We start from the raw sequence: 27,599 nt of genomic DNA, 5'->3' as shown, positions 1-27,599 counted from the left end.
TCCATCAGCCTGACGCTGGAGAGCAGGAGGAGGAGGCTGCACTGCGCTGCCGTCGGATCGGTTCGTTGCTGTTTGGAGCGGGACTTTTGCGCTTTTCCTCCAGTGCGCCTTCCCCTTGTGCGCCCTCGGACAATATGGTGTCATCATCATCAGCATCATCATCATCAAAATCATGACTCTTGCCATTGTTTTCATCTTCATAAGACAAGCACTTTTAATTTGTTGTCCCTTACATCATTGGATCACAAGAGGAGCTCATTTGAATGAATGACATTTAAAAAGCCCTGGTATCGATTTTTCACTGAGGGAAAACTTTTTTTTTTTTTTTTTTTTAAACACGTTTGAAGATGGATCTGTCAAATTTCCTGCTTAGCACTCTGGCACTGCTCCTTGTTGGAAGGGATCTTTTCACCAGGTGAGCTCAGCATTGATACGACTTCTTACAGGTGTACAGTTATATATGAGCCGATTGGTGTGAGAGCATGCTGTTTAGTGTATCAATAATGCAATAAGTGGTAAAACTTGGACACAGCTTACTAGAAAACAATGAATTGCATATGCGATGAGAACATTTTATTTATTTATTTATTTATTTATGTATTTTTGCATTAAAAAACAAGTACGTGGTTCTCAAAACAATCATTATTTCCACTCTCCCGGCCGAGTTAGGTATGATTTCACCCTTTTGGCTGCAGGTGTACATAAATAAATAGATACTATGATGCAGAGGTGGATGGAAACAGAAGCAAAAATAGGCAGCAGCACTGATTGTTGCAAAAAATGTACTGATGAATAGGCTATAAATACACACACAAACACACATACAGTATGTATAGCGAGGGACTTTGACTATGCATAATGATACATGCACAGAATGTTATACTAGTATGCATACATATTTACATATAACCTGACTTTGAACATAAAGTATAGGAAACATCTTTGTAGCATATATTTCAGAATGAAATGAACAAAAGAACTATTAACTATCAACAGTGGATTGATGACGACATGAAAAATAACATACGAACACAATTTTAGGCTATACATACTATACATAATTAATATACAAAAAGTCTACACAACCCTTTTTTTTTTCCATGTACAGTAAGTAACACAGTACAGAATTACTGTGACCTACAGTATTATGTATGCCGGTGGGAAAAAAAGTATATACATATATATATATATATATATATATATATATATATATATATATATATATATATATATATATATATATATATATATATATGCGACCAGTTCAGGGTGTACTGAGATATGGCTGTTCATAATTAATCAGCCACATTCACACTCATTTCAATGGGTCATCTTACATGCCACAATTTGAAATGCTTCTGATTAATCCTAAATTAAGTTCAGATGTTCTAGTGGGCTTTTCTTGATGTGTTTTTGCTTTCTAGTAGAAGCCTAAAGGCTTTATTCTTACACTGACTCACTGATATTTGGAACTCTTCTTAATTCCCTCCGCTAAGGCCCCAGTTCAAACTGAATCAAATACAGACAGTGCCAAAGCATGATCCTACATACATTTTCAAATTATAGCTTAAAAAAAAAATAAAAAATAAAAAATCAACCTACAAGTGTCACTGGATTGTGACACATTTTCCCATATGTTTGGAATATTTCATGTGTTTTTGCAAAATCTTTAAACCAACATTAGACATAAAAAAAAAAAACATTATCAAAAGAACATCATAGCTTCAGTGAAGCATAGTGGTGGCAATATCATTTTATTGGACTGTATTTTTTTTTATTTTTTGTTTTGCAATTGAGTTCTATCGGTTAAAGGTCACAAAAAGTTTCATCATGATTTATTTTTGCTCCCATTTTTTACATCACGAAAACCCTTGCAGTTCAACAGCACTTTTTATATCCACTGTAGGCATAATAGTATGAATGTGAAAACAAAAAGCAAAAATAGGCAACAGCATTGTACAAACGCACACACACACACTCACACACGACGCATATAATCCTAATTCTAATTTACATGTTTGGATGTCTGCGATTGGCTTGCAACCAGTTCAGGGTGTACCCCGCATACTGCCCATAGCCAGCTGGGATAGGCTCCAGCACACCCTAGTGAGGAGCAAGCGGTTCAGAAAATGGATGGATGGATGGATGGATGGATGGATGGATGGATGGATGGATGGATGGATCACATTTGATCATAACTGCTATTTGTACTGTACATTTAATTGAAGTCATTTGCAGAAAAGCACCAGCAGTCTGTTTTACTTCAGTGGTCATGGACTCAATGACACAATATGCATAATACATTATGCATAAGAGGAGGTGACTTGTTTGTTATGGAGATGAATGCCAAATGAGGTGGGCAGGTGCATCCGTGTGTGTGGTGGCTCACAATGTCACTTACACTCGCACATCCGGGCCTGGTCAATAGGGGTCAAACATTAGTAATGGAAGAGAACAAGCCTCTCTCGTAAGTAGCCCAGTGGAGGTTTCGCAACTTTACCTGATTAAACGTGTACTCAAATAAAAAAAAAACCTGAAAGTACCCTGGCCATCAAACTAGACCCCACCAAGGTGTACTGTATAATGTACTTTGCACCATATGCAACTAGCCAATGGCCTTTTGACCGGATACGTGATACTGTATGGTTGCTTGAAATGTGTTATATTGACATAAATGGTGAACATTGTTGCAACCAATTATACCATAAGGGAATTCTACTGTACCCCTATGTCTTATTATTTTAATTTAAATTACATGCATTAAAAAAGTCTCCTCCCACATTCCAAAGACATGCACGGCAGGTTAATTGGGCGCTCCGAATTGTCACTAGGTGTGCTTGTGCGTGTGGATCGTCGTTCGTCTCTGTGTGCCCTGCGATTGGCTGGCAACCAGTCCAGGGTGTCCCCCGCCTCCTGCCCAGAGCCAGCTGAGATAGGCGCCAGCACCCCCCGCGCCCCTTGTGAGGAATAAGCGGTCAAGAAAATGGATGGATGGATGGATGGATGCATTAAAAAACAAAACAAAAAACATATCCTGAATGCAAACCAGGACAGTCTTGTTGGATGGGCAAGCGTGTATCACTGTGGTTAATAATAACCATACCATATGCTATTGGTCTCTGGTCGCTACTTCAATTGTACAGCAGTACCTTGAGTCTCGAGATAAGAGTTAATGTAATTCAATGACCACACTCGAAACACTTGTATCTCAAATCATCTTTCCCCATTGAAATGGATGAAAATGCCATTAACCTGTTCCAGCAACTGCCGCTCGCAAAAAGGAAAGAAAAAAAAATGCAGCTTTTTTTTGTTTTGTTTATTTATTTATTTATTTATTTTTTTGTGAGGTGATCAAGCTGTAATTTCTCCAAAGGGTCAATTAGTATTTTGTGTCAAGGGCCTCAAACTAAAATCCACCTAAGGTTTTGGTTGAATTTGGTCAAAACATTTTTGACTCATTGGCTGTTCACTGTTCACATTTTTTCTCTCTCTCCATCCAGTTACTATATTATTTTCTTCTCAGTACAATGCAAAGTGTAGGCTGTGCTTTTTCCACCTCGCTGTGTGTCAGCTCTCTTGCTCTCGGACACTCACGCTTAAAGTTGCAGCCTGCCCGCATCACTACAACCGCCCACCCATCTGAGAAAATAATGACTCTTTCTCGCTCCTCCATTTCACCAAAGTTGCTTGTGGCTAAAGTTAGGACTTCGCCACCTTTTGCCATCACAATTGTTTTTTGCTGTTTAGCTGTCACTCACCTTTCGATTCACCACCCCAAGTCTGCATCTAATTATAGATGATTTTTTTTATCGGAAATGTGAGGAATAAGTATGGTTGAAAAGCATCTGGAGAGATTGTTCATAGTACATCATCCACATAGGATAGTGCATGACCTTGAGAAATAGTGATTTCTTTGGTGTTGTGTTGGTTATGGAACTGCATATGATAGCATTTCTTTTCCTCATCGTCGCTTGCACGGACATGTCATGTAGATACCTTGCAGAACTAGGCGTGTTTTTGTACACCAGAACTGCAAAAATGCGCGACAACAAAGCACATATCATTGGATTAGACATCAATTTAACAGTGATATAACAATCGCTGGCAGGTTGCGACCTTACAGAGAACCATGGTAATGAGCAGTTAGCAAAATGCTGTCAGTTATTCAACTGATCATAAAGCAGACACACCAGGGTTTCCCACAGATTTGAAATGTACTTACTTGGCAGGGTGGGCTCCGGCTGGCAGGTGGTTGGGGGGTTGGGGGTGTGATGTTGGTTGTTGGTGGTTCTCACGTTTTTTTGTTTTTTTTTTACTTGGGTGGCCCGTCCAAGTATTAACATGGTGTGGGAAACACTGGACCGCACCCCCCCACCCCCTAGCAAAAAGCTTTTTGATTTACATTTGTTGGAGTCATTTATTGTCCTGTGTTCTGTATAAAATAATTATTGTATATTATACATAACTATTCCTGGATTGGCTGGAAACCAGTTCAGGGTGTACACCGCCTACTGCACGAAGTTAGCTGGGATGGACTCCAGCGCCCCCGCGACCTTCGTGAGGAAGAGCGCCTAAGAAAATGGATGGATGGATGGATGGATGGATATATAAATACTATACAACATATACATATAATAATTTGTCATCTGTTTAACTTAAGGTTTAGTATCAGGGTAGAACCAAATTCCTAATTATAGTCCACACCTTAAAAAGCTTGGGAAATCCTGATATACAAGGAACTAAGAAGGACATATTGTTTATTTTGTCAACAAACTTCAAAATGTACCATGAGAAATGTTTTCATTGCACGTAGTCAAACTGGTTAGTTAATCAGTTAGCAAATTTCTACAAAACATTCTGCACATTTCTACAAAAGTTTCTTGAGTGGTGTTGCATATGCCAATTTAGTAACCACAAAATTTGATGGTGTGGATCAAGGAATTTGCATTTTTCACTTTGCTGTTACAGTCTGCATGCATTGGGGCCAAGTGGGAAAAACCCCCCAAAACAAAACAAACAAACAAAAAAAAAACAGGATTTGTAGGTGTGTCCAAATTTATAGAATGGGCACTCGGTCACGACGTAACTTCCGGTGCATCGTGACCACACATCGATGTCCAAATTCACGCGAACTTCGAATACTGCTTTCAAATTCAGCCTCCGTTTCCATAGAGATGGGCCCTGTGCAAAGGTTGCTTCAGAACACACTTTTGTAGCCTACATTTCTCCACTCTTCTTCTGTGCTGATTTGTTCATGAATGCCAATAGCATGGCAGTACATTCAATAAAGTCCCTCCCCCGCCCGATGATGGCTGCTGATTTGTCATTTGCAGCCTGTGTGTGGCAAAAGGCACCTCCTTTGTAAAGCTCATTACTGCCACATACAGGTCAGGAGTGGAAACATATGTCCTGCTTTATCAGTCAAACTTATTTAGGCTTGTTAGGGCTTCGTGCAAGGCTGCTCTACTGAATGTTACTCTCATAGAATTATAGTTGACATTTCAAAACTAAGATGTTTATAGTGGTTGCCTGGATACTAAGAAATATCCCTCACACATTTGCTACTTTTTGATTACATCCAGGGCGGCACGGTAGTGTGTGGTTAGCACGTCCGCCTCCCAGTTCTGAGGACTCGGGTTCGAGTCCAGGCTCTGGCCTTCCTGGGTGGAGTTTGCATGTTCTCCCCGTGCCCGCGTGGGTCTTCTCCGGGTTCTCCGGTCTCCTCCCACATTCCAAAGACATGTATGGCTGGTTAATTTGGCGGTCCGAATTGTCCCGAGGTGTGCTTGTGAGTGTGGACGGTTGTTCGTCTCTGTGTGCCCTGCGATTGGCTGGCAACCAGTTCAGGATGTACCCCGCCGACTGCCCAGAGCCAGCTGAGATAGGCTCCAGCACCCCCCCGCGACCCTTGTGAGGAATAAGTGGTCAAGAAAATGGATGGATTGATGGAATCCATCCAATGCAGTCGTGAAGTCAAGATTAAGCCTGACTATGCACTTTCTGTTGGGAAAGGATGCACAGTTGGTGACCTTCGGACTCGGCCTACGGTCCATGCGGGCAATGCTGAATGCAGTACAATAAGAACTACAATAAGAATGACAACAATTGATACAGGAGCAAAAAGGGAGCTAAAAACATATACCGTATTTTCAAAGTCTACAGGATTGGAGAAATAATGAGCTAATTGAAAAAAAATGTATGATCCCAGACATTTTTAATTATCTCACGATTTACTGCAATGGCTGGTGACCAGTTTAGGGTGAACTCTGGTTCTCGCTCTAACGAAGACACAAGCTATACTGGAAATGCATGGATGGATGGATAGAGTTTCCCTGCAACCTGCTTAGTTTTATAGGAACATCATTTAAAAAGTTTCAGTAGACCCATTCGCCAGTGTTGTATACATAACTGTATGAGTGAAACTTTTTTATTTAAACCTAAATACACTCCAAAAGAAAATCTGAAGTCATCTAATTTTATAATACTGTCCACATGAGCTTTTCATACATTTAATTCTTGCATAAGAAATCAAATATCCTACCATGAAATAATCAAATGCCTGTCAAAGATAAATTTGAGTGCCAAAATGGCATTTGTAATGTATTTTATGTCGAGGTAGGTGTGCCGATTTTATTGAACAAGTGCCACCATCTGCAATGTTATTGGAGCACTTACTTAATGTACAGATTGAGGAGCAATTGTTCATCAATTAGCCACCACATAGAAGTAGGATTTTATCAACATGGACGCCTTCTAAAGGCTTTATCTAGATTTATGCAATTGGATTATTTGTCCATTTGCATATTGCTGAATTTAAAGCCAATTAAATTTAAAGAGTGTCTCTGAGTGAGGATCACGGGCCTGCTTCTGTTTTGACGTGCCACTGCCTAAATCTAATTAGATCTCAAAGCTTTTACTGCGCATCAAATTCATCCAAAGATGTTGGCTGACACAGACGGGTGAAGATCCAGTCCTTGAGAGAGAGGAAGAGAGGAAGAGAGGAAATCGACTCTCTGAATTGTTTGTCATGGATGGGGGGGATGCAAATGTTTAATGCACCTCCCCTGGAGAGCAATCAAATGTGTTACCCCGCACGTGTTTTGAAGTGCATCCACACACATTCCATTTTAGACAGCTGTACAGTAACAATCAAAACGTTTGAAAACACTCTCTCATGCTATTAAATGAGATGCTGTATCTAGTGTACAGGGTACGAATTGTATCACAGTACATTTCAGCGGGAATTTGGCGGTTTGGTTGGCACGTCGATTACCTATTTTTCATTGCATAAGGCACAGAAGGGGAGACGCCGACTTATATCTTGATCAGTGTGCACTGTATTTGTTTACGAAGTACCGTTTGGCGAGAACGCCAGGCAGTTCAACTTCTTGTGCCTTCTCAAATATGTTCTGTTTAGGGAACTCAGTACACCTCTGAATGTGTGTCAATGGGTGAATGTAACACATTGTACCGTAAACGGCTCCGAACATCATATGGTGTCGAAAGCCCGATATAATTTCAGACCATTGACCATCTTTAAGGCCTACTGCATCAAATGTTTTTGTACTGAGAAAAATAAAATAAAATACAGTGATGAAAACCCATTCCCAATCCCAAACCTGATTTCTACTCTTTCAAGTACATAGCAAAGCATTCCATCAATTTGGATTTTGAATGAATGTTTAAAATAGAAAAGTTAGCATTGTCTAAAATGTAACATTCCAAAATAAATCTTTGATATTCCAGGTTTCGACCAGGTTAGAATTTTTCTTTGCTAAAGCTAAATTAGCCTATAGATGCACAAGAAAACTATGTTGGCTTATTTCATTAATGTAGTTGATAAGATATTATCTTAAACGCATAATCACTTGAATAATTTTTAAGTTAATGTCACAATATAAATGAAAAATATCAGTGAGCTTATTATAGATGGTATAATCTTTATGTCTGTGCATATTCTCAGTCATCCAAGTCATCCGCAAAGGTTAAATCGACGCAACTGAACGAATGTTTGGCTCCAAAAATGTTCAAATATTACCTATAGGCAATTTGCCTATTAGGCTATGAACTGTCACTTGCAGTATGAGAGACTTAAGAGCCTGGTTCAATTTATACTGAGGTTTTTGCTCATTGCAAGCTCATCTTGGCATGTGAGATCTGACTGAAGCCTGTTTGACCTTGTTATGTTAACAAAATCTCCTGTCAAGGAAAAAGAAAAACATGCTTCATTTCCACATTTAGAAGCGACCATTTTGTGAACACAATCCAAGAGTCGCTCAGTGATTAATTTGCACAATGATCCCATTTATTTCAGACACGGCAGTTATTGCCAAGCTAAAAATACCGCTGCTGCTCACTGAGGGAATGATGGCAGGAATACCATTTAGTTGCTGTTCATGTGGATGCATGATAAAATATAATATAAAATATTTTCCTAGCATGTGTTTTTTTATTTTATTTTTATTTTTATTTATTTTTTTAAGAAGAGTCGAAACTCATACTACACTTCCATGTAGCTGCAAGTGCAACGCTGAGAAGATGACCTTCATCTGACAAATGTTATGAACTTCTTGCAAAGGTCACTGCGATGTTTTACCTTCAATCAAGGCCTTATGCATCTATTTTCCAGTCTATGCTCTGCCAATTATGAATAATGTTCGCTTCCATTTATTTTCTGCAATTCGTCCTCTATCAAAGGCAGTCTGTGGTGAAAGGTATTTGTATTGAGTGAAAACTCATTATTGAATATGTGCCTCTCATGACAGGGTGGAGGAGACTTGACATTTTGTCAAGTGCAACAAGATGCAGAGTGTGCTGTTTTATTTGCAGAAGTCATGGTCCCTCTTCACAGGCTAGTTTTAAAATACAAAACTGCCACCTAGTGGTGTTAGAGCTGTAGATGCTAGACCTATACTGTTTGGGCTTCAACTGCACTCCAAGGGGCTCCAGGGCCTCAGGGTTGCCATTTTACCCAATTCCTCCTTACTCTCATACATACACAGATACAAACTACTGTAACAATTCCATTAGTGCCTACTAGGATGACAAAGGCATAGGAGACTCTTCCAGACTCGAAGACAGCTGTGGAAAAACAGTAAAATGGGCTTCTGATTATAATTACAATTTATTTGATAAAACAAATATATAAGGTGATGCTTTGTGGAATAAAAAAAGTACAACAATAACCTGAAATAAAGAGCGGTCCCCTGATAGACATTTGCATGCTTTGTGACTAACAGAGGAAAACAAGCTGGAATTAAAAATTGCCTGGATTGATGTTGTTGTTGTTGATTTTTGTTTTGTTTGTTTTTTTAGCTGAAGGGTGAGATTTTACAATACCATACTGTAAATCTAAACTTTTAGCATATATCATATTCAGCAAATGCCTAACTTCCATAATAAATCATTCATTATTGTGTCTTTAATGAGAAGTATACAGGGACTACAGTATATTTAATGAAACACAATTATGCATTGCATTCTTTATATTAATAATTAACCAGGACAGACAAATATAGGGAAAAAAATCAAAGTAGTGGAAAAACTTGCACTCTTGTAAACAATTTCATGCGGTTACATTATGAATTTTCAATGTGTGCCCTATAATGTAAAGTTAAATATTTCAATTTAAAAGTATTTTTAAAAACAAATAATTAGGAAACAAGCAAAAAAAACATGCGGTTAAATTATGAATTTCCAATGCATGCCCTATAATATAAAGTTAAATATTTCAATTTCAAAGTATTTTTAAAAACAAATAACTAGGAAGCAAGCAAAAAAAAAAAAAAAAAATCAAGTTCAATATTAAGATATACAGGAAACAGATATGTACAGTATACATTCTATATACTGTATAGACTATATATATATATATATATATATATATATATATATATATATATATATATATATATATATATATATATATATATATATATATATATATAACAGTTTGGGGGGAAAAAAAAAAAAAACTTACTGTATATACATTCGGACAGAGATCCTAAAAGTAGCCCTCTAAGTCAGGAGGTAAAAAAAATAGCTTACAAAAAACAAAAAAAAAACAAACAAAAAAAACACCATCTTTGTTTTATTTTTCTGTTGTAAGCAACTTTCAAAATGTGCGCAGCCATATTTTACTCCTATTTCACAGGTGACTGAACAACTATTTAAGACTGCTGTGTTTGTCTCCTTTAGGGCCATGCTGAGTGACATTGGGGACTATGTAGGTACAGACATTGAAATATCCTGGTTACCTAATCTGGATGAGCTCATGAAGGGCTATGCCAGAAACTTTCGCCCTGGGATAGGAGGTGAGTATGAGATCTACTGCTTGTGACATTGGATTTATTTCATCCCCTGACATTTACAGCCATCCTTAGCAAAACCTAACCTTAGATACACTAACATGCATTTAAAAAAAATGTATTATTATTCACCGAGGTGCATTATTTACACATAATGAATATTAAAAAAGGTGTATACAGTGTTGGTGAGAATGGAAAAATGCACTTTGTTAAGAATGGCTGCAATATGTGACCCATCCAATGACCACACGGATAGATTTCTCAATCTCACAGCTTAACTCAGTTGTGCAAAGGTGGACATGTGGAGCATGTAATACACGATCACCATCATCACGCAGCATCCTGTCCTCAATGCAGACTGATGGATGGAGCATTACAATACTATTAAAACAAAAACAACAGTGTTCTCACCATTCAGGAATCAAGTCTGTTGTGTGCTGCACTGCTGCCAGTACCCTCATTCAAGTCACTTACTCATTTCTCACCTGACTATAAGCTGCATATGCCCACACTGAAACATGAGATCTTTACATCGAAAGACGGTACACAGACAGTTTTCAAAGGTTTAATAATATACCTTAGCTTTTCTTTCCAAACAAACAGTGCCTGTGACGCGGCAGTAACACAGCAGTAATACGGTAGTAACTAATAGGGCTGATTAAAAGTAACATACCGGTAAAAGTCACTGAGACTTCTTGTATTTTCCATGATGGGGGTCTATTCATGCTAATTTTATTCATGCACAAAGAGCCAAGTTACATTAAACATGCGCCTTCCTCGACACATATATTCCACCTGTCTCACTCTTACCTTTACTGCTCGAGTGCCCCTAGAGGCTGTTAGAAAAAAAAAATGCATAAATTAGCCGCATCATTGTATAAGCCGCAGGGTTGAAAGCGTGTGACAAAAGTTGCGGCTTATAGTCCGGAAATTACCGTGCATATATATATATATATATATATATATATATATATATATATATATATTAGTGCTGTCAAACGATTAAAATTTTTAGTCTGATTAATCACACTTTTTAATTTTGATTAATCATCCAAATTACTTGCGTATTCGCGTAATATGAAATAAATACAAAATACCGTAATATTTTGACATTAACGGATTTTATTATCTGAATGTCATTTGCAAACATAGATTAAATGCATGTACGCAATTGCATGCATTGCGTGTATTGCTCAAAACATAACAGCATCATATCAATTGGCTGCAATTCAGAAATTATTAATTAAACGCAAATTACTTTTGTTTCATCTAAAGTCCCGTCGGGGTGTTTTTTAAAGCGAAATTTACCACCAAGCACACCAACTGAAGTCAACCCGCTCATTTTGGAACAACAGGTGTAGGAAATGACACGACGTAGGAATGGAGGACTCAGGTGCAGGTGAACAGTTGGCCTCAAAGGCTGCAGTTTATTTACAGGAAACCAAAAACACCTCTTACAGAGGGGAAAAAACGGTGAACATCAAGAGCTCCAAACTGGAGAGGAGAAAAAGGGCACTCAAAAAAGGGACAACAAAAGGCGCTCCGCTAGGGAGGAATAAGAGGGGTAAACACAAGGCGCAAGGCAAGGCAAGGCAAGGAAAGGCAAGGAAAGGCAAGGCAAGGCAAGGCAAGGCAAGGCAAGGCAAGGCAAGGCAAGGCAAAAACAAGGACTGTGATTCAAGGGCTGTGAGAACGCTTCCATGCACGAGTTGTGACACTTTGGCAAACTGCAGGTGGTGGATGATGGCTATTTATTGGCTGGGTAATTGGTGGCAGGTGGAAGCAATCATGGGCGTGGACCAGTGATGAGCTGAGCAGAAGGAAGGGCAAGTGACCTGAGGTGAGATGGTGGTTAGCAACTTCAAAATAAAACAGGAAGTGACTTGACAAAATAAAAGTGGACACTTGCCCCGCCTATGGCGGCATGACAGTACCCCCCCTTCTACGGCCGGCTCCAGACGGCCCAGGCAGGTCGGGATGCTCCCTGTGGAAATCATCGATTAGCGAGGGATCCAAAATGAAATGAGAGCAGAGGGATCAAGGCGAAGGCGCACGGCGGCAGCACCTATGGTCTTGGAAATGGGAAAAGGTCCCACAAATCTCGGGGCTAACTTCGGGCATGGTACCTTGAGGTGCAGGTTCTTGGTTGACAGCCAGACCCGGTGACGTGGCTGGTACGGAGGCGCGGGTCTCCTCTTCCGGTCAGCAGCCCTTTTCACTCTGTCACCTTGACGTTGAAGCGCCAGTCGGGCTGCCGACCAGATTCGTAGCCATGAACACATTTGAAGGGCGTGATGCCTGTAGCGGACATGGGCAGAGAGTTATGAGCGAGTTCGACCCATACCAAATTCTTGCTCCATGACGAGGGGTTTTGGGAGACCAGGCATCGGAGTCCGGTCTCCAGCTGCTGGTTGAGGCGTTCTGCTTGTCCGTTGGCCTCCGGGTGGTAACTTGAGGTTAGGTTCGCCTTTGCCCCTAGAGCTTTGCAGAATTCCTTCCAGAATCGGGAAACAAATTGAGGTCCGCGGTCCGACACAATGTGGCGAGGAAATCCATGGACCCGGAACATTTTGTCAATCATGACTTCTGCTGTCCTTTTGGCTGAGGGTAGCTTGGATAAAGGGATGAATCAAACCATTTTAGAGAAGCGGTCGACAACTGTGAGTATGGTGGTTTAACCATGTGAAGCGGGAAGTCCGGTAACAAAGTCTAGTGAAATTTTGGCCCAGGGTCTTGATGGTACTGGGAGTGGTTGGAGAAGGCCCATCCGGGGTTGGATCGATGCCTTGTTCCTGGCACATACTGGGCAGGCTTTAACATATTCCTTCACGGAGGCCTCCATAGATGGCCACCAAAACCTCCGGGCGATGGCATACAGAGTCCTGCGGGTTCCTGGGTTACAGGATAAACGAGAAGTGTGTGCCCAATGAATCACCTGGGATCGCAGGGTCTCTGGAACAAAGAGCCTCCGTGGCGGGCACTCTTTGGGCGGACTCGTGTCCTTGAGGGCCTCCTTGAAATCTTCCTCAATTTGCCAAGCCATTGCTCCTATCACGCAGTTTCTGGGAAGGATGAGTTTGGGTTCGGTCACTGTAGACTCAGGATCATGGATTCGAGATAATGCATCTGCTTTGATGTTCCGGCTTCCCGGCCTGTAGGTCAAAGAGAAAGAGAATCGGTTAAAAAACAATGACCATCTGGCCTGTCGGGGGTTTAGGCTCTTGGCCTGGCGTAGATACTCCAGGTTTCGGTGGTCAGTCCATATTATGAACGGATGTTCTGCGCCCTCCAGCCAGTGCCTCCATTCCTCGAGAGCGACTTTTACCGCCAAAAGTTCTCGGTCGCCAACGCTGTAGTTGCGTACAGCTTTGGACAGTCTCCGGGACAGAAACGCGCAGGGATGGACCTTGCCATCGTCCTGACAGCGTTGGGATAGAATGGCTCTGACTCCGAGATTGGAGGCATCAACCTCGACCACAAACTGGCGACTTGGATCGGGGACTTTGAGTATCCGCGCCTCGGTGAAGCGCTGCTTCTTTAAAGGCGGTGTCTGCTTCAGGGGTCCAGCGGAAGCGTAACTGTGGAGAGGTCAAGGCATGTAGTGGGGCAGAGATGGTGCTAAAGTTCCGGATGAAGCCGCGGTAGAAATTGGCGAAGCCCAGGAATTGTTGAACCTTCTTTCGTGACTCCGGCATGGGCCGATCCCGTACCGCACTGACCTTTCCCGACTCCATCTCGACCCTCCCAGGTGATACGACGAAGCCCAGGAATGAAATAGTGTCCACATGAAAGAGGCTTTTCTCTGCTTTTACGTATAACTGATGCTTGAGTAGACGTTGCAGGACTTTGGTCACATGTTGCTGATGGGTTGTCAGGTCTGGTGAGTAAATCAGGATGTCATCAAGGTAAACATATACAAAGTGGTCTATGAATTCTTTGAGCACATCATTTATCATGGCTTGAAATACGGCAGGTGCGTTGGTGAGACCAAATGGCATGACCAGGTACTCGTAGTGACCGCGGGTATTGAAGCCGGTCTTCCACTCGTCTCCTTCCCGAATCCTGACAAGGTGATATGCATTCTGGAGGTCCAGTTTAGTGAATATCTTGGCCTGTTGCAACTGGTTGAATACTGATGACATCAAGGGCAGAGGATAACGATTCTTGGTAGTTATGTCGTTCAGAGGGCTATAGTCAGTACATGGTCGCAAGGAGCCATCTGTTTTGCCCACAAAGAAGAAACCAGCTCCTACCGGTGATGAAGATGGCCGGATAAGTCCGGCTTTCAAGGACGTGTCAATATAGTCATTGAGGGCTTTGCGTTCGGGTTCCGAAACAGAGTACAGTCTACCTTTGGGGATGGTAGAACCTGGAAACAGATCGATGGAGCAATCGTAGGGTCGATGTGGAGGGAGTGACATGGCCTTGGATTTGCTGAACACTTCTCGGAGATGATGATAACAGGAGGGAACGGTGTTCAGGTCCGGGTAGTCATTGTCGGTCGTGAAGATCACCTGGTGCACTGCAGCTGAGGGTGTATCTGCCGCTGGCTGCTCCAGCCCATGGTTCTCACAGTCCTTTCCCCACTCCAAGATCTGCCCGGATCGCCAGTCAATGTGTGGATTGTGCAAGCGCAACCAGGGATGTCCCAGAACCAGAGTGTGTGATGGGGATCGGAAGACATGAAAACGCATGTGCTCTTTGTGTTATCCAATTTGAACCTCGAGGGGCTCTGTAATGTGAGTGATAACAAATAAGTCCTTGCCATTGAGTGCCCTGGCTCGCATGTTGGTGGTGAGCGGCTCTGTGTTAGTCTGCAGCTTTTTCACTAGGCCCCAATCCATGAGGCTTTCGTCGGCCCCTGAATCAATGAGGGCTGGCAAATCTGTGGTGATCGCCTGGCAAACGATCCTGAGGTGAGTGAGTTTTCGGGCTTTGATTTGCGTGGGGGAGTCGGATCTCACCGGGGAGGCTCTCTTGGTGGGGCAGGCTACCACCAAATGACCAAGTTCACCACAGTAGTAGCACCGGCCCTCCTGGCGACGACGCTGGCGTTCCTCTTGCGTCAGTCGGGCCCGGTCGAGCTGCATGGGTTCCTCCTCATTCCCACGGACCTCCCTATATATATATATATATATATATATATATATATATATATATATATATATATATATATATATATATATATATATATATATATATATATATATATTTTTTACTTATTGAGACTTTAGCAAAATTGCAGCAACTGGACAGCCTGCAGAGCGACATGTTGTCGCGCCGCCACCGGCGTGACGGCCCATGCTTTTATTTTTGTGTTCATGTTTCCTGTTTTGTTGTGAAATAATGATTCCCCTCTCACCTCAGGTCACTTACCCTTCCTGCTGCTTGCTAATTACCGGTCCCCGCCCATGATTACCACCACCTGCCACCAATCAAGCCACAATAAAAGCCACCTGCATTCTCCCCTCCGTTGCCGAAGTGTCACACACAGTCAGTGCATGGAAGCGTCCCACAGTCCTCGAGTCCTTGTTCCCGGTGCCTTGTTGTCTTGCCTTGTTTTTGTGCCTTGTCCTCCCCAGCGGAGCGCCTTTAGTTACTCCTTTTGCCTTGAGCCTTTTTCCTCCCTAGCGGAGCGCCTTTTGTTGTCCCCTATACCTTTTGCCTGTTTTTTCCTCCCCAGTGGAGCGTTTTTAGTTCTCCACTTTTTGATTCCCCTTTCTCCTCTCAGTGTGAGAGGAGACAGCTGCTGACCGGCAATAAACCTGTTGCCTTTGTGGCCTACCTTTATCCTGCGTCTGGGTCCTACCTCTCCTCGTCGTGACACATGTCATGTGTACTAGTTTTAAAACTTATTCTATGCTCATCATCATGTTTTTCCTTTTCTGGTATACACTTATGTGGCAATAACTCCTCTTCGGTCATTGTCCCGAACCCCCCCCCCAGCATCACACTACCTTCGCAGTTCAGTGTCCCAGCTCCAGGTGTTGTGAGGCAGGCTTCTATCTTTGTCCCCTGTGGGTTCCAGGTCAGGACTTGGTAAATGATGCTGGAAGCCGGTGATCTAGCAGCACTTCTTCTATCTGCTCCCATAATTTATCATTGGTCCTTGGACTTGTACAGGCCCACCAGTCACCCAACTATGGGTTAAATAGGTTTGTGTAGGGCTAACAACCCTACCTGTAAAAAAAGAAAAAAAAAAGCATGCTCTACTCACCTGTCAATAAAATAATATATATAAATACCACTCCTGTGACCTGGAAAAGCATCTTTCTTCTGTCTGCACATGCTGTAATTACATGCTTGCGCGAAAAAAAAAATAAAAAAAAATAAAAATAAAAATAAAATAAAAATAATAAATAAAAAAACACTCTAGTGGGCCGACATGGGGATTTTTCACATCACAACACGCCGTTCTAAGTGGCCAAATCAGCATGTCCACAACCTGCTGTAATGTCTGCAATTTACCTTTTATTTTATGTATGTATGTATGTATGTATTTATTTATTTATTTATTTATTTATTTATTTATTCATTTTTAAACCTTGTTCTCCTACCTTCCACACTGAGAAAGCTAAGCTTGTATGCAAAGTGAATGCATCACAACATTATGCTATGCTGATGACCTTGACAAGCATTTAAGCAATTTTAGTAAACACATACATACATGCAGTGTCTATCTAGCCAATGGGGTTTGACTTGCAATAAGCAATTTATGGAAGGAAGGCATTGAATGGTGGGGAACGGTTGGTCATGCGGGATTCCATTTTGTTCAGCCTAAATTGCGGGCGCGCTCCATGTTAATCATATGGCAAACTGCAGAGCGAGAACCCAACCGTGTGTTTATGTGTGTAGCTATACTGTATGCGTGGGTGTGCATGAACTCCAACCCTGTGTGAGCCCATGAAAGCGCAGTGGTGTTTATGACGGCCCGTGGTGTGATGTGCCACTTAGTATGGTTCAACTGGATAATGCCTAATCTCTGTGCACCGTAGGAGTGGTGGAGATGTGGGCGGAAAATAGATGTGATGTAGCAGTGTGTGCATGTGTGTGTTTTCCCTTCTCACGTCTCCCCCTGCAGGTCCACCTGTGAACGTGGCCATGGCGATCGAAGTGGCCAGTATTGATCACATCTCAGAAGCCAACATGGTAAAGTTGAGCATTTCCCTCGTGTGCACAGCAAAAATCAACAAAGATCACAGATTTGCTATTTTCATAATCCTGATTTATCCATCTGGGGGCTTGGAAACCTTTAGCGTGGCACATTTGACACATTGAGTTGTTTTATCCCATATTACATTGTGCGGTAACAATCACATCCGTTTGAAGAACTGCATCCATATACCAGGTTTTTATTTTATTGTAAATATGCTTAGACGTGTAAAATCTATTGAGACAGGCATGACGAGCTGAGCATGGTTTGGTCGCAAAAATCAGTGCTTCTTAGAGTGGAGCTCTATTGGTCTTGGAAATAATGTTTGGAAGCTTAACCCTCATAAAAGCTTTATGAACTACTGCCAATTTTAGGTAGCATTTTGTAACATACTTCCACTCTTAACTGTTGGGTGAAAAATAACCCAATTTTGGTCAAAAATTGGACACCCATATAGGCTGAATTGAATCTGCACAAAGTCACCTCATGGTGTCTGATGTTGCTTGTAGTCAGTGAAAGCATGTTCAGTAGATCCGATTAGCATTAGAAGTCCTCACAGACAGTCCCCACATGTTGCAGTTTATTCACTGCAACAATCAATTTTTTCAATTTCAAAATTTTGTTTCAATCAATCAATCAATCAATCAATCAATCAATCAATCTATCTATCTATCTATCTATCTATCTATCTATCTATCTATCTATCTATCTATCTATCTATCTATCTATCTATCTATCTATCTATCTATCTATCTATCTATCTATCTATCTATATAGCACTCATACATTAAAATACAACAAGGTGCTAAACAATTAAAACATCAGTAATTCAATAAAAATACAATAAAAAGAAAAAAAACACAGACCCTCCGCCCCCCCTCCCCAAAGAAAAAAGAACAAAAAAAAAAACCATGGCAACACACAGAGAAACCATGTGAGTAAAGGCACCTAGGAAACAGCTACAAACTGAAAGACAACAAAATAAAACCAGTTAAAGGCTAAAATAAAACAATTAAAAGGCATAAACAAAGCTAAAAGACAAAACAAGCTGGCTCAAATGTATCTAACCTGAATATTTCCACTCATTATTGTGTCTTAATGAAACATCTAGATGTGTAAAATTACGCTGCATGCTTTGCTCTTTTTTGCAGAATGAGGAAATAGTTGGAGTTTCTAACTTCTCAGACATTTTGAGTGCTCAAGAATTATTATAGATTTGTTCCAAAACTATTTTCACCACTTCAATAAATGAGTAAAAAGAACAGGCGACGTATAGATTCATACTACTATCGCGAAATGAGCTTGTCTTCCATCTCTGATGTCAGTCTAATGTCGCAGTTTTTTACCTAAATGTGGCATTCCAGAATCTGCTAAAAATCAGAAGAAAATAATATTACTGAGTCTGTATTGGGGAGATCTATTTCTGCATACATTTTTTTTTTCAGTCCAGAATTACAAAATAAGAGCCGTGAGTCGTGAGGTGACAAAGCAATATTACTAAATCTAAATAAACAATAATAAATCTAAATAAATCTTCAATTCACTTCAACCTTTTGGATGTTAGCAAAACTTTCATTACTCTGACGTGAACACATAGCAAACAGGTGTTCAAATAATGAATTTCAGGAAATAGCAGAAGATAGGTTTCCCCCCAAAATTGAGCGGGTAGATGAAATGGTCCTCCTTGTGTGGTTCTTGGCAGGAGTACACCATGACCGTGTTCCTGCGGCAGAGCTGGCACGATGACCGCCTGTCTTACAACCACACCAACAAGACGCTAGGATTGGACAGCCGCTTCGTCGACAAGCTTTGGCTGCCCGACACCTTCATCGTCAACGCCAAATCGGCTTGGTTCCACGACGTTACCGTGGAGAACAAACTGATACGCCTGCAGCCCAATGGTGTCATTCTATACAGCAGCCGGTACGGACAGAATGTTTACCATGAAAACAGCTGAAGTGTTGATAAAGGAGGCTTTTTTTTTTTGTGAGCGTAGCTTTCAAATGTTTGCGCTTGAGAAAACGTGAGTGCGTCGATGTCTCCTAGTTACTGCGCCTCATTATTCATGCCACGAGAGGCGAATAACCACAGTTTCTATGGCAACCTCTGAAGTTTTAACTTGTTCGTCTTGAAGCGCCAGCAGCTTATGCAGCAGCACTGCACAACCTCACTACTGTCATGAAATGCATACAATTTCATAATGTTTTTACTACAACCTGCAAGGCACAAGAAGGAGTTGAAAAAATCAAATGCTGTTTTGATATTGGAGCGGCTCCTTTTTTAAAACTAGCAATGTATGGTTGTGGCAACATTTAGTATTCATTGATTCGGTAAAAATAATTGAATAATTCCTGAACAGCATTGCAAAGATGTTCAGAACACTAAAAGGTTGTTGATTAATTGATTTATCTTCCCCCCCTCCACCCCATTACCTAGAATTACCTCAACAGTGGCATGTGACATGGACCTGACAAAGTATCCGATGGATGAACAGGAGTGCATGCTTGATCTGGAAAGCTGTAAGCTCCCCATTCAATTCATATTATTGTGGAATCATTCCCACATATGTTATTGTGATTTTTATTCTCCACACTTTTTTTTGCCGCGTAACAACTCCCACATAATACTTCCAATTTACATTGTTCAAATTTCAACTAGCGGCACGGTGACCGAGTGGTTAGCACGTCCGCCTCCCAGTTCTGAGGACTCCGGTTCGAGTCCAGGCTCCGGCCTCCCTGGGTGGAGTTTGCATGTTCTCCCCGTGCCCGCGTGGGTCTTCTCCGGGTACTCCGGTCTCCTCCCACATTCCAAAGACATGCATGGCAGGTTAATTGGGCGCTCCGAATTGTCCCTAGGTGTGCTTGTGCGTATGGATGGTTGTTCGTCTCTGTGTGCCCTGCGATTGGCTGGCAACCAGTCCAGGGTGTCCCCCGCCTACTGCCCAGAGCCAGCTGAGATAGGCGCCAGCACCCCCCGTGACCCTTGTGAGGAATAAGCGGCCAAGAAAATGGATGGATGGATGGAAATTTCAACTAGCAAAACAAAACAAAAATTCACGCCTCCCGGGGAGGCTATCGTCTGATTCGACATTACTTACAGTATTTGCACAATTTAACATTTAATATCAACTTTTCCCCATTCATTTTCAATGGGACAGTCATATATATATATATATATATATATATATATATATATATATATATATATATATATATATATATATATATATATATATATATATATACATATATATTAGGGGTGTGAATTGCCTAGTACCTGACGATTCGATTCGTATCACGATTCACAGGTTACGATTCGATTCGATACCGATTAATCCCGATACGAATTTATAAGTCGATTGTTGCAATTTTTTTTCATTCAAATTTAGAAAATACTAATCAGTAAGCTTGTAGAGTGTAAGATTTATATGAAAATGTATTATTTATTTATCTGAAATTTCAGTCTTATAGAGGTTGTAATCTGTTTCATGTTTGAACAGCATTAAAATAAAATATTAAGGCTTAATGTTCCGTTCATATAACATTCTTCCATGCTCAAGGTGTGAATCCTAACCCGAAGTCAGACGTTTTGTTGAATATTTTTCCATTAAAAATGGAAGTTTAAAAATGGAAGTTTAAAAATCGATTCACACACACACAAAAAAAAAAAAAAAAAAAAAAAAGGCAATGATGATAATGATGATAAGTCGTTGAATCGGTAAGACTACCGAATGAACAATTCTGAGCTCTAAAAAAAAAAAAAAAAAAAAAAAAAAAATCGATTTTTTTTTTAATTGAATCGATTCGAGAATCGCGCGATGTAGTATCGCGATATATCACCGAATCGATTTTTTTTAACACCCCTAACATATATATATATATATATATATATATATATATATATATATATATATATATATATATATATATATATGAACTTATCACCATTACCAGGTGTCTGATAATGCTCGGTGGCACAGTTGGTAAAGCGCATTGTCCAGTAACAAGGAGATTATAATTTCATAATTTATCTCTCAATGTGCTTTCAGCATTCCCACACAATTTCTCCAGAAATTGCACTTAGTCTACTTAGTCATTATTGTTTTGTCCAAAATCTTTGTCTGGAATTGTATTTAATTTTCGTTCTTTTTTAGACGGTTACTCGTCAGAGGATATTGTGTACCACTGGTCGGAAAGTCAGAGGCACATTCATGGCCTGGACAAACTGGAACTCTCACAGTTCACCATCACAGACTATCGGTTTGTCACGGAGATGATGAATTTTAAATCTGGTGAGTCTTCATTTTACAGTAATCAAAGCTCAGTTTTTTTTTTTTTTTAAGTGTTTATACATTTTGTAGTGCTTTGACTCCCGCCTTTTGAAGCGAGATATTCTTTTGATCGAGTCCCTTTTGTGGTTATATTCTATGCACAGAAGGAATGCATGAGGGCTTGCTTGGTGCTGAGCCACACGGAAGGATTAAGAGATGATAGCAGCTACAGTGTAGCGTAGATGTTGCAGTCTTAAAACACCTCTTAATGTCTCACAATTTAAAGCTTTGACTCCACTAGCACACACAAACGACAAGGCTGAAAATTCCCCAACATCAGCATGTCTGAAGAACAGCTGAATTTCAACTCACAAGACATTTTCATAATTGATAATTACACTCTTCAAAAAAAGCAATTAACCACTGGTTGTCCTACCCTTCTCAGCGGGAAGATTTCCAAGGCTCAGCCTTCGCTTCGAGCTGAGACGTAACCGAGGAGTGTACATCATCCAGTCATACATGCCTTCCATATTGTTGGTTGCCATGTCCTGGGTGTCCTTTTGGATCAGCCAATCAGCAGTCCCTGCTCGTGTGTCCTTAGGTTGGTATTGGACAAGTCAAGAAAAAAGAAAAATTATTTATTCAATAATTTACCTGAAGTTTTAATAACATGCTACACAGTGAGTGATTTCTACTGTTTATTAGTTTTTCATTGATTAATAATTCACTCAGAACCCAATTTTACTGTAATGAATGCAAGTACTGAAAGACAAGTCCAACGGTCAAAGAGTCAGTATAAATGCTAAACTAATAAACCACCTTTAAAAACTAGTTGAATTTAAAAAAACAAATGTCAACATGCAATGAAAACTAACTGCAGTGGAATATCCAAAAGTATTATTGCATAACGCTTAACCCTATAAAGAACCATGAAATATATGAGAGAAAATTCTGATTCTTTGTAAATAGAGTATTTATTGGTCCTTTTGAATGTACTTTTTTTTTTTTTATTTTTTTTTATTTTTTTTTTTTTTTTAATTTGAAAATCACTGCCACAGGTGACTTTTGATTTGTGTTACATTTGATACATCCGGTCACAACCTTTAAATTTGTACATTTACAACTGTCAAAAATATAATAATATAATAATAATAATAATAATACATATCAAACATATTAGTATTTCCAAAAATAAGAAAGAACATTTCCTACTATTAATAAGTATAAATGTCTCTCCTTTCTCAATTTGGGGCGATCTTGCAACGCCGCTGGAAAAGCAATCAGCTGGGTGATACTGCCCTCTAATGGATTATCTGTGCAATGTATGTGTCACATCAAATACGTCAGGATTTTAATGGGGGAAAAAAAACATTATTCTCATGAAATAGAGGGCTCAAATTGTCTTGTATTTAATATGATATGTTTGGCTTTATAGGGATAAAAATGTATTGTAATAAAAAAGATAGCAGCTGTACATTAAACAGAAGTTTCATTTCCATGACATATTTGTCTCAACAGGCATCACGACCGTTCTCACCATGACCACCCTGATGGTGAGCGCCCGCTCCTCCCTGCCTCGTGCATCGGCCATCAAGGCCCTGGACGTCTACTTCTGGATCTGCTATGTGTTTGTTTTCGCCGCACTCATCGAGTATGCGTTCGCTCATTACAATGCTGACTACAGACTCAAGGAGAAAGCCAAGGTGAAGGCCAGCAAGCTGGGCGCGGAGGTGAGAAACCCGTTCGCCGTTCTCTTTTAGCCTCTCGGCCGCTAACTGTTGTGGGTGATGTGAGTAATGGGTAGGCCTTGCAAACACAGACCTGCTCTGGCTTTTAAACCGCAGAATTGACAAGAACCAACATTACTGACCTTGAACACCGCTATGGAATTCCATAGCACATAAAGGGAATATAAAACATTTCTTATAGGGATGGAGTAATAGAAATTTTATCATTGTTTCCCTCACTGAACCTCCAACCTCTAGACTCAAAAGACACGTCATAAGGTTTCCAATTGGTTGCACAATATAATAAGATCACATGCAATTTTAGCGCAAAAGAAGTTAACTGATATTAGGGATGTAACGATATCCAAACATCACGATACGATAATGTCACGATATGAAGGTCACAATACGAGAATTATCACGATATTGTGGGGCGGTTGGGGATATTTAAAAAAGGTCACAATATTGTCAGAAAAGAAGAGCTCATACTAAAAAAAAGCTGTGCTTTTGTACATAATAGCAATGCATCTAAACCACCTACATTCTCTAATAACAATATTGAGGCGCTTACTTGTTAATGCATATATACATTGAGTTCCTCCACATATTGACTCACTTCACAAGCATATTACTCATCCCTTCATCTGACAATTAGCACATATTTTAAACATAGAAGGCCAAAACATCCCTAATGAAAATTAAATTGCACTAATAAACTAGCCACCAGAGGGTGCTAGAACTGCACAAATGGAAATCAACCTGACTTTTTAACAGATGTGTTCCCTTTCAATATTGTGAACATGACGACGACGATATTGTGGCAGTTTTAATATCACGATAATCACAATATTGCCCTTATTGTTACATCCCTAACTGACATAAATGTCAGTGTGTTTTTTTCCCCCCAAGTTATTCTTCATCCTTTTTTTTTTTTTTTTTATTAATATAAATATAGAACCAACTGTATGCCCGTTCCATGCCACTTCTTAGCTGATTGGGACTGCCAAAAAGTGACGCATATGGTGGCATTACTTTGCACAGAGCAAGTTGTATACATTCACATTTAGTCTTTAAAAACAATTTGTTTTAAAAAATTTAATGTGCTAATTGATATTATTTAACCTTTTATTATTTATAAGGCTGTCCAAATTAACTCTGGAGATTAATTTAAATTTATCAAAGCATTACAAATAAAATTAACTAAGTTAACTCAGTGTGCAGTCAAACTTGATGGAATCATTGGCAGGATAAATAAACATGGACTAAAGCTAGTTTTTTTTCCTGATTTAGTTGCTTGATACTTGTTGGAGAACTCCCACTAGTAATTTGCGCACTTTGCAGCGCCAAATTCGAATAGCATATTAGTTGTACGCCTTTGGTGTATCATTTCAGAGCAAAATTCCTTGCTCAAGTTCCACAGAGCCTCACAAACCAATGCTACTGATGTGTGGTGCTCGTAATCAGAACTAAACCTGTCAGCCAGAAGTTCTGAGAATTATTTGTTTGAGTCCATTTTGTTCAGTACAGTTGTACTTTACAGGAGAAATATTCTATTCAAGGTTCAAAGAATGCTATTAGGACAGTCTTTGATTCTATATATGCTTTCTATTTGATGATTTTACATTAATTCCAAGATTTTACACAAGTAAATATATGTTACAGGCTTTGAAGGAAAAGGTAGAAGCAATTGTAGAAAAATGTGATTAATCGCGATTTATTATGGAACATTGTGCAACTAATTAGTTAGAAAAAAAATTTTGTTCGACAGCACTAATTATTTATTATTAATGTAGTGTATTTACTGTAAGTACAGTGTAGCACAGTGTTAATGTTCAAGTTGTGCATAATATTGACAATTTGAAAAAACAAATCCAGCCGGAAGGCATCGGTTCCATTAACTCAACAGACAATATAATAAGATATGAAAATCAACAACAATAAAGTAAAAAGTTTTGTGCAACATTATTTGCTTACAATTTTGGGTGAATTATGAATTTCATGACTTCAGAGGATTATTCACAGCTATAATTCAGACTATTGTGTGTTTCCCTAAGAGATTGCTCACAAACGTCTCTTTGTGTCTTTGCAGTCCATTGTGAAAAACGGCAAACAGGCCATGGTTCTGTTCTCCCTGTCCGTCACCGGTATGAACCAGGGCGTAGTCATTTCCAACCGCCACAGCCGCGCGCAGCGTTCCAGCAGCGAGATCCCGGGGGAGGTCGTCTCCGAAGAGTCCGAGTCCAGGAGGAGGTCCGGACAGATGAGAGAAAGTGAGGAGGAGAAGAAGAAGTGTTGTTCCAAGTGCGTTTGCAAGCCCATTGACGCCGACACCATTGACATCTATGCCAGGGCCGTGTTTCCTTTTACCTTCGCCGTGGTTAATGTGATCTACTGGGTGGCATATACCATGTAAAAGGGAAGAAAAAGAACATGGAAAGGACTGTATATATACAAAAGTGCTGGAACAGTGCCACAATACATGTTGGCAGTCATATGCAGCTAAAACACGCTGCCGGAAACACGAAAATAACTTTAGAGGGAATGACGTGTTCCAGCCTGTGAAAATGGAAATGGAAAATGTGACCTAAGGACAGACGGGACCTTCAAAACTAGACAGACACGGAATGCAAGTATGCAATGTCACATGGTCCTGGACAGCTAATAAGTACATCACCCTGCTTGTGCACCTGCAGTAGTAACCCCCACCACACACGCACACACACAGTATATCCTGCAAACTGTTGTTCGCTTAGACTTGCAAGTCCTAGTCTGAAGTGGGCCGTGTGTTATCAACATGCCACCCTAGCAGCAACAACAAGATGAAGTGTTCCTACTACTCTGCATGGCCGATAATTCTCTCACTCTTTTCCTGCGCCATAGCCGTCATGCCCTTTTGCGCCTTATCCCCGTTGTGGTCCGCCACCTGTTTCCTTCCAAATTAAATTTTTGTTTTGGACGTTGTCTGGAGCGTCTTTATCTCCTTCTTCCAGTTCAGCCAGTTTCCTTTCCATTAAAGAACTTCTTTCACTCCTGTTCTTTGTGTGTGTGCATGTCCAGAATTGTGAAAAAATACTGCTATTAAAACTAAAGCCACCTGCGGTGCTAAAGTTTCTTTTACCTTATACCTTATATTGCAGTATTATATCGTTCATAGTTTTTTGCCCAAATAATTTTATGTTGATAGACAGACACTTAAGGCAAGCAAATAGTAATATAATCCAGCAAATATTACTACTACTACTACTACTATTATTATTATTATTATTATTATTATTATCATTATTATTATTATTATTAATAATAATAATAATAATAGTAATAATAATTAGTGTTGTTCCGATACTGTTTTTTGGCCCCGATACTGATTCTGATACCCAGCTTTGCAGTATCGGCCGATACCGATATCATACTACATTACTTAAGGTTATTTTTTCTTCAACATGAAAAAGCTGCCATTGGTTCAGAGCATTCAAGGGCCAATAGGATATCTTAGATCGTCATGCAGAGTCACATATCAGTGAATGTTGTGCACCAGCAAGACCCAAGATGCTGCATCCAAAATCCTATATTAGCGTTGGAATTAATGGTATCGGCATGTTACTTGTGAGTACTCACCGATACTGATACCACTGTTTTAATGCAGTATCGACGCCTCTGCCAATACCAGTATCGGTATCGGAGCAACACTACTAATAATAATAAAACAATTATGCCTCGCCTGTCACCCAAAGTTAGCTGGAATTGGCTCAAAGATTGGCTGTTCAAAAAATGAATGGAGAAATCAACTAAGTGCATTTGAATTGATCTATACTGTATAAGACGGGTATGCTTAAGTAATCGATACGGGAATATATCGTTGCAGGCCTCTTTATAATACACGTATCGATATAGGGGTGTCAGAATCGATATTGCACATTCATTCATAAAGTTTCCCAGGCATGTCTGAAAGCTGCTCTTTGCACACATTTTGACGAGGCACGGTGATAGCTGCTAACGTTAAATGAAGAAATTTTTTTTGCCATCCAGCATAGTAAAAATATAATTTCGGTATATGACTTATATCATAAAAATGTATGTAATGTAACATCACCTCGAAGGCCATGTGCCGGGATACACGTCTATGCTGATACATACATATTGTA

At 40.1% G+C, this 27,599-nt stretch overlaps 1 protein-coding gene across 1 annotated transcript; it reads left to right on the top strand.

Annotated features, from left to right (window-relative positions):
* Positions 1–2: 2 nt before the first annotated feature.
* Positions 3–26,492, top strand: gabrd (gamma-aminobutyric acid type A receptor subunit delta). The gene is made up of 9 exons (XM_077514897.1): positions 3–415; positions 10,198–10,313; positions 17,389–17,456; positions 19,163–19,383; positions 19,897–19,979; positions 21,614–21,751; positions 22,176–22,331; positions 23,249–23,460; positions 25,547–26,492. The coding sequence occupies exons 1-9, from the start codon at positions 348–350 to the stop codon at positions 25,868–25,870; spliced, it is 1,386 nt and encodes a 461-aa protein (XP_077371023.1). The 5' UTR covers positions 3–347; the 3' UTR covers positions 25,871–26,492.
* Positions 26,493–27,599: the final 1,107 nt, after the last annotated feature.

Source organism: Festucalex cinctus, chromosome 2 (assembly GCF_051991245.1).
Source record: "Festucalex cinctus isolate MCC-2025b chromosome 2, RoL_Fcin_1.0, whole genome shotgun sequence".
In the NCBI taxonomy this organism is placed as follows: Eukaryota; Metazoa; Chordata; class Actinopteri; order Syngnathiformes; family Syngnathidae; genus Festucalex; species Festucalex cinctus.
This window is presented reverse-complemented; position numbering and strand designations above follow the sequence as displayed.

Coding starts and splice junctions, on each gene's coding strand:
- gabrd (XM_077514897.1), top strand. CDS start 348: ATGGATCTGTCAAATTTCCTGCTTAGCACTCTGGCACTGCTCCTTGTT. Junction 10,314..17,388: donor CTTTCGCCCTGGGATAGGAG/GTGAGTATGAGA, acceptor CTCCCCCTGCAG/GTCCACCTGTGAACGTGGCC. Junction 17,457..19,162: donor ACATCTCAGAAGCCAACATG/GTAAAGTTGAGC, acceptor GGTTCTTGGCAG/GAGTACACCATGACCGTGTT.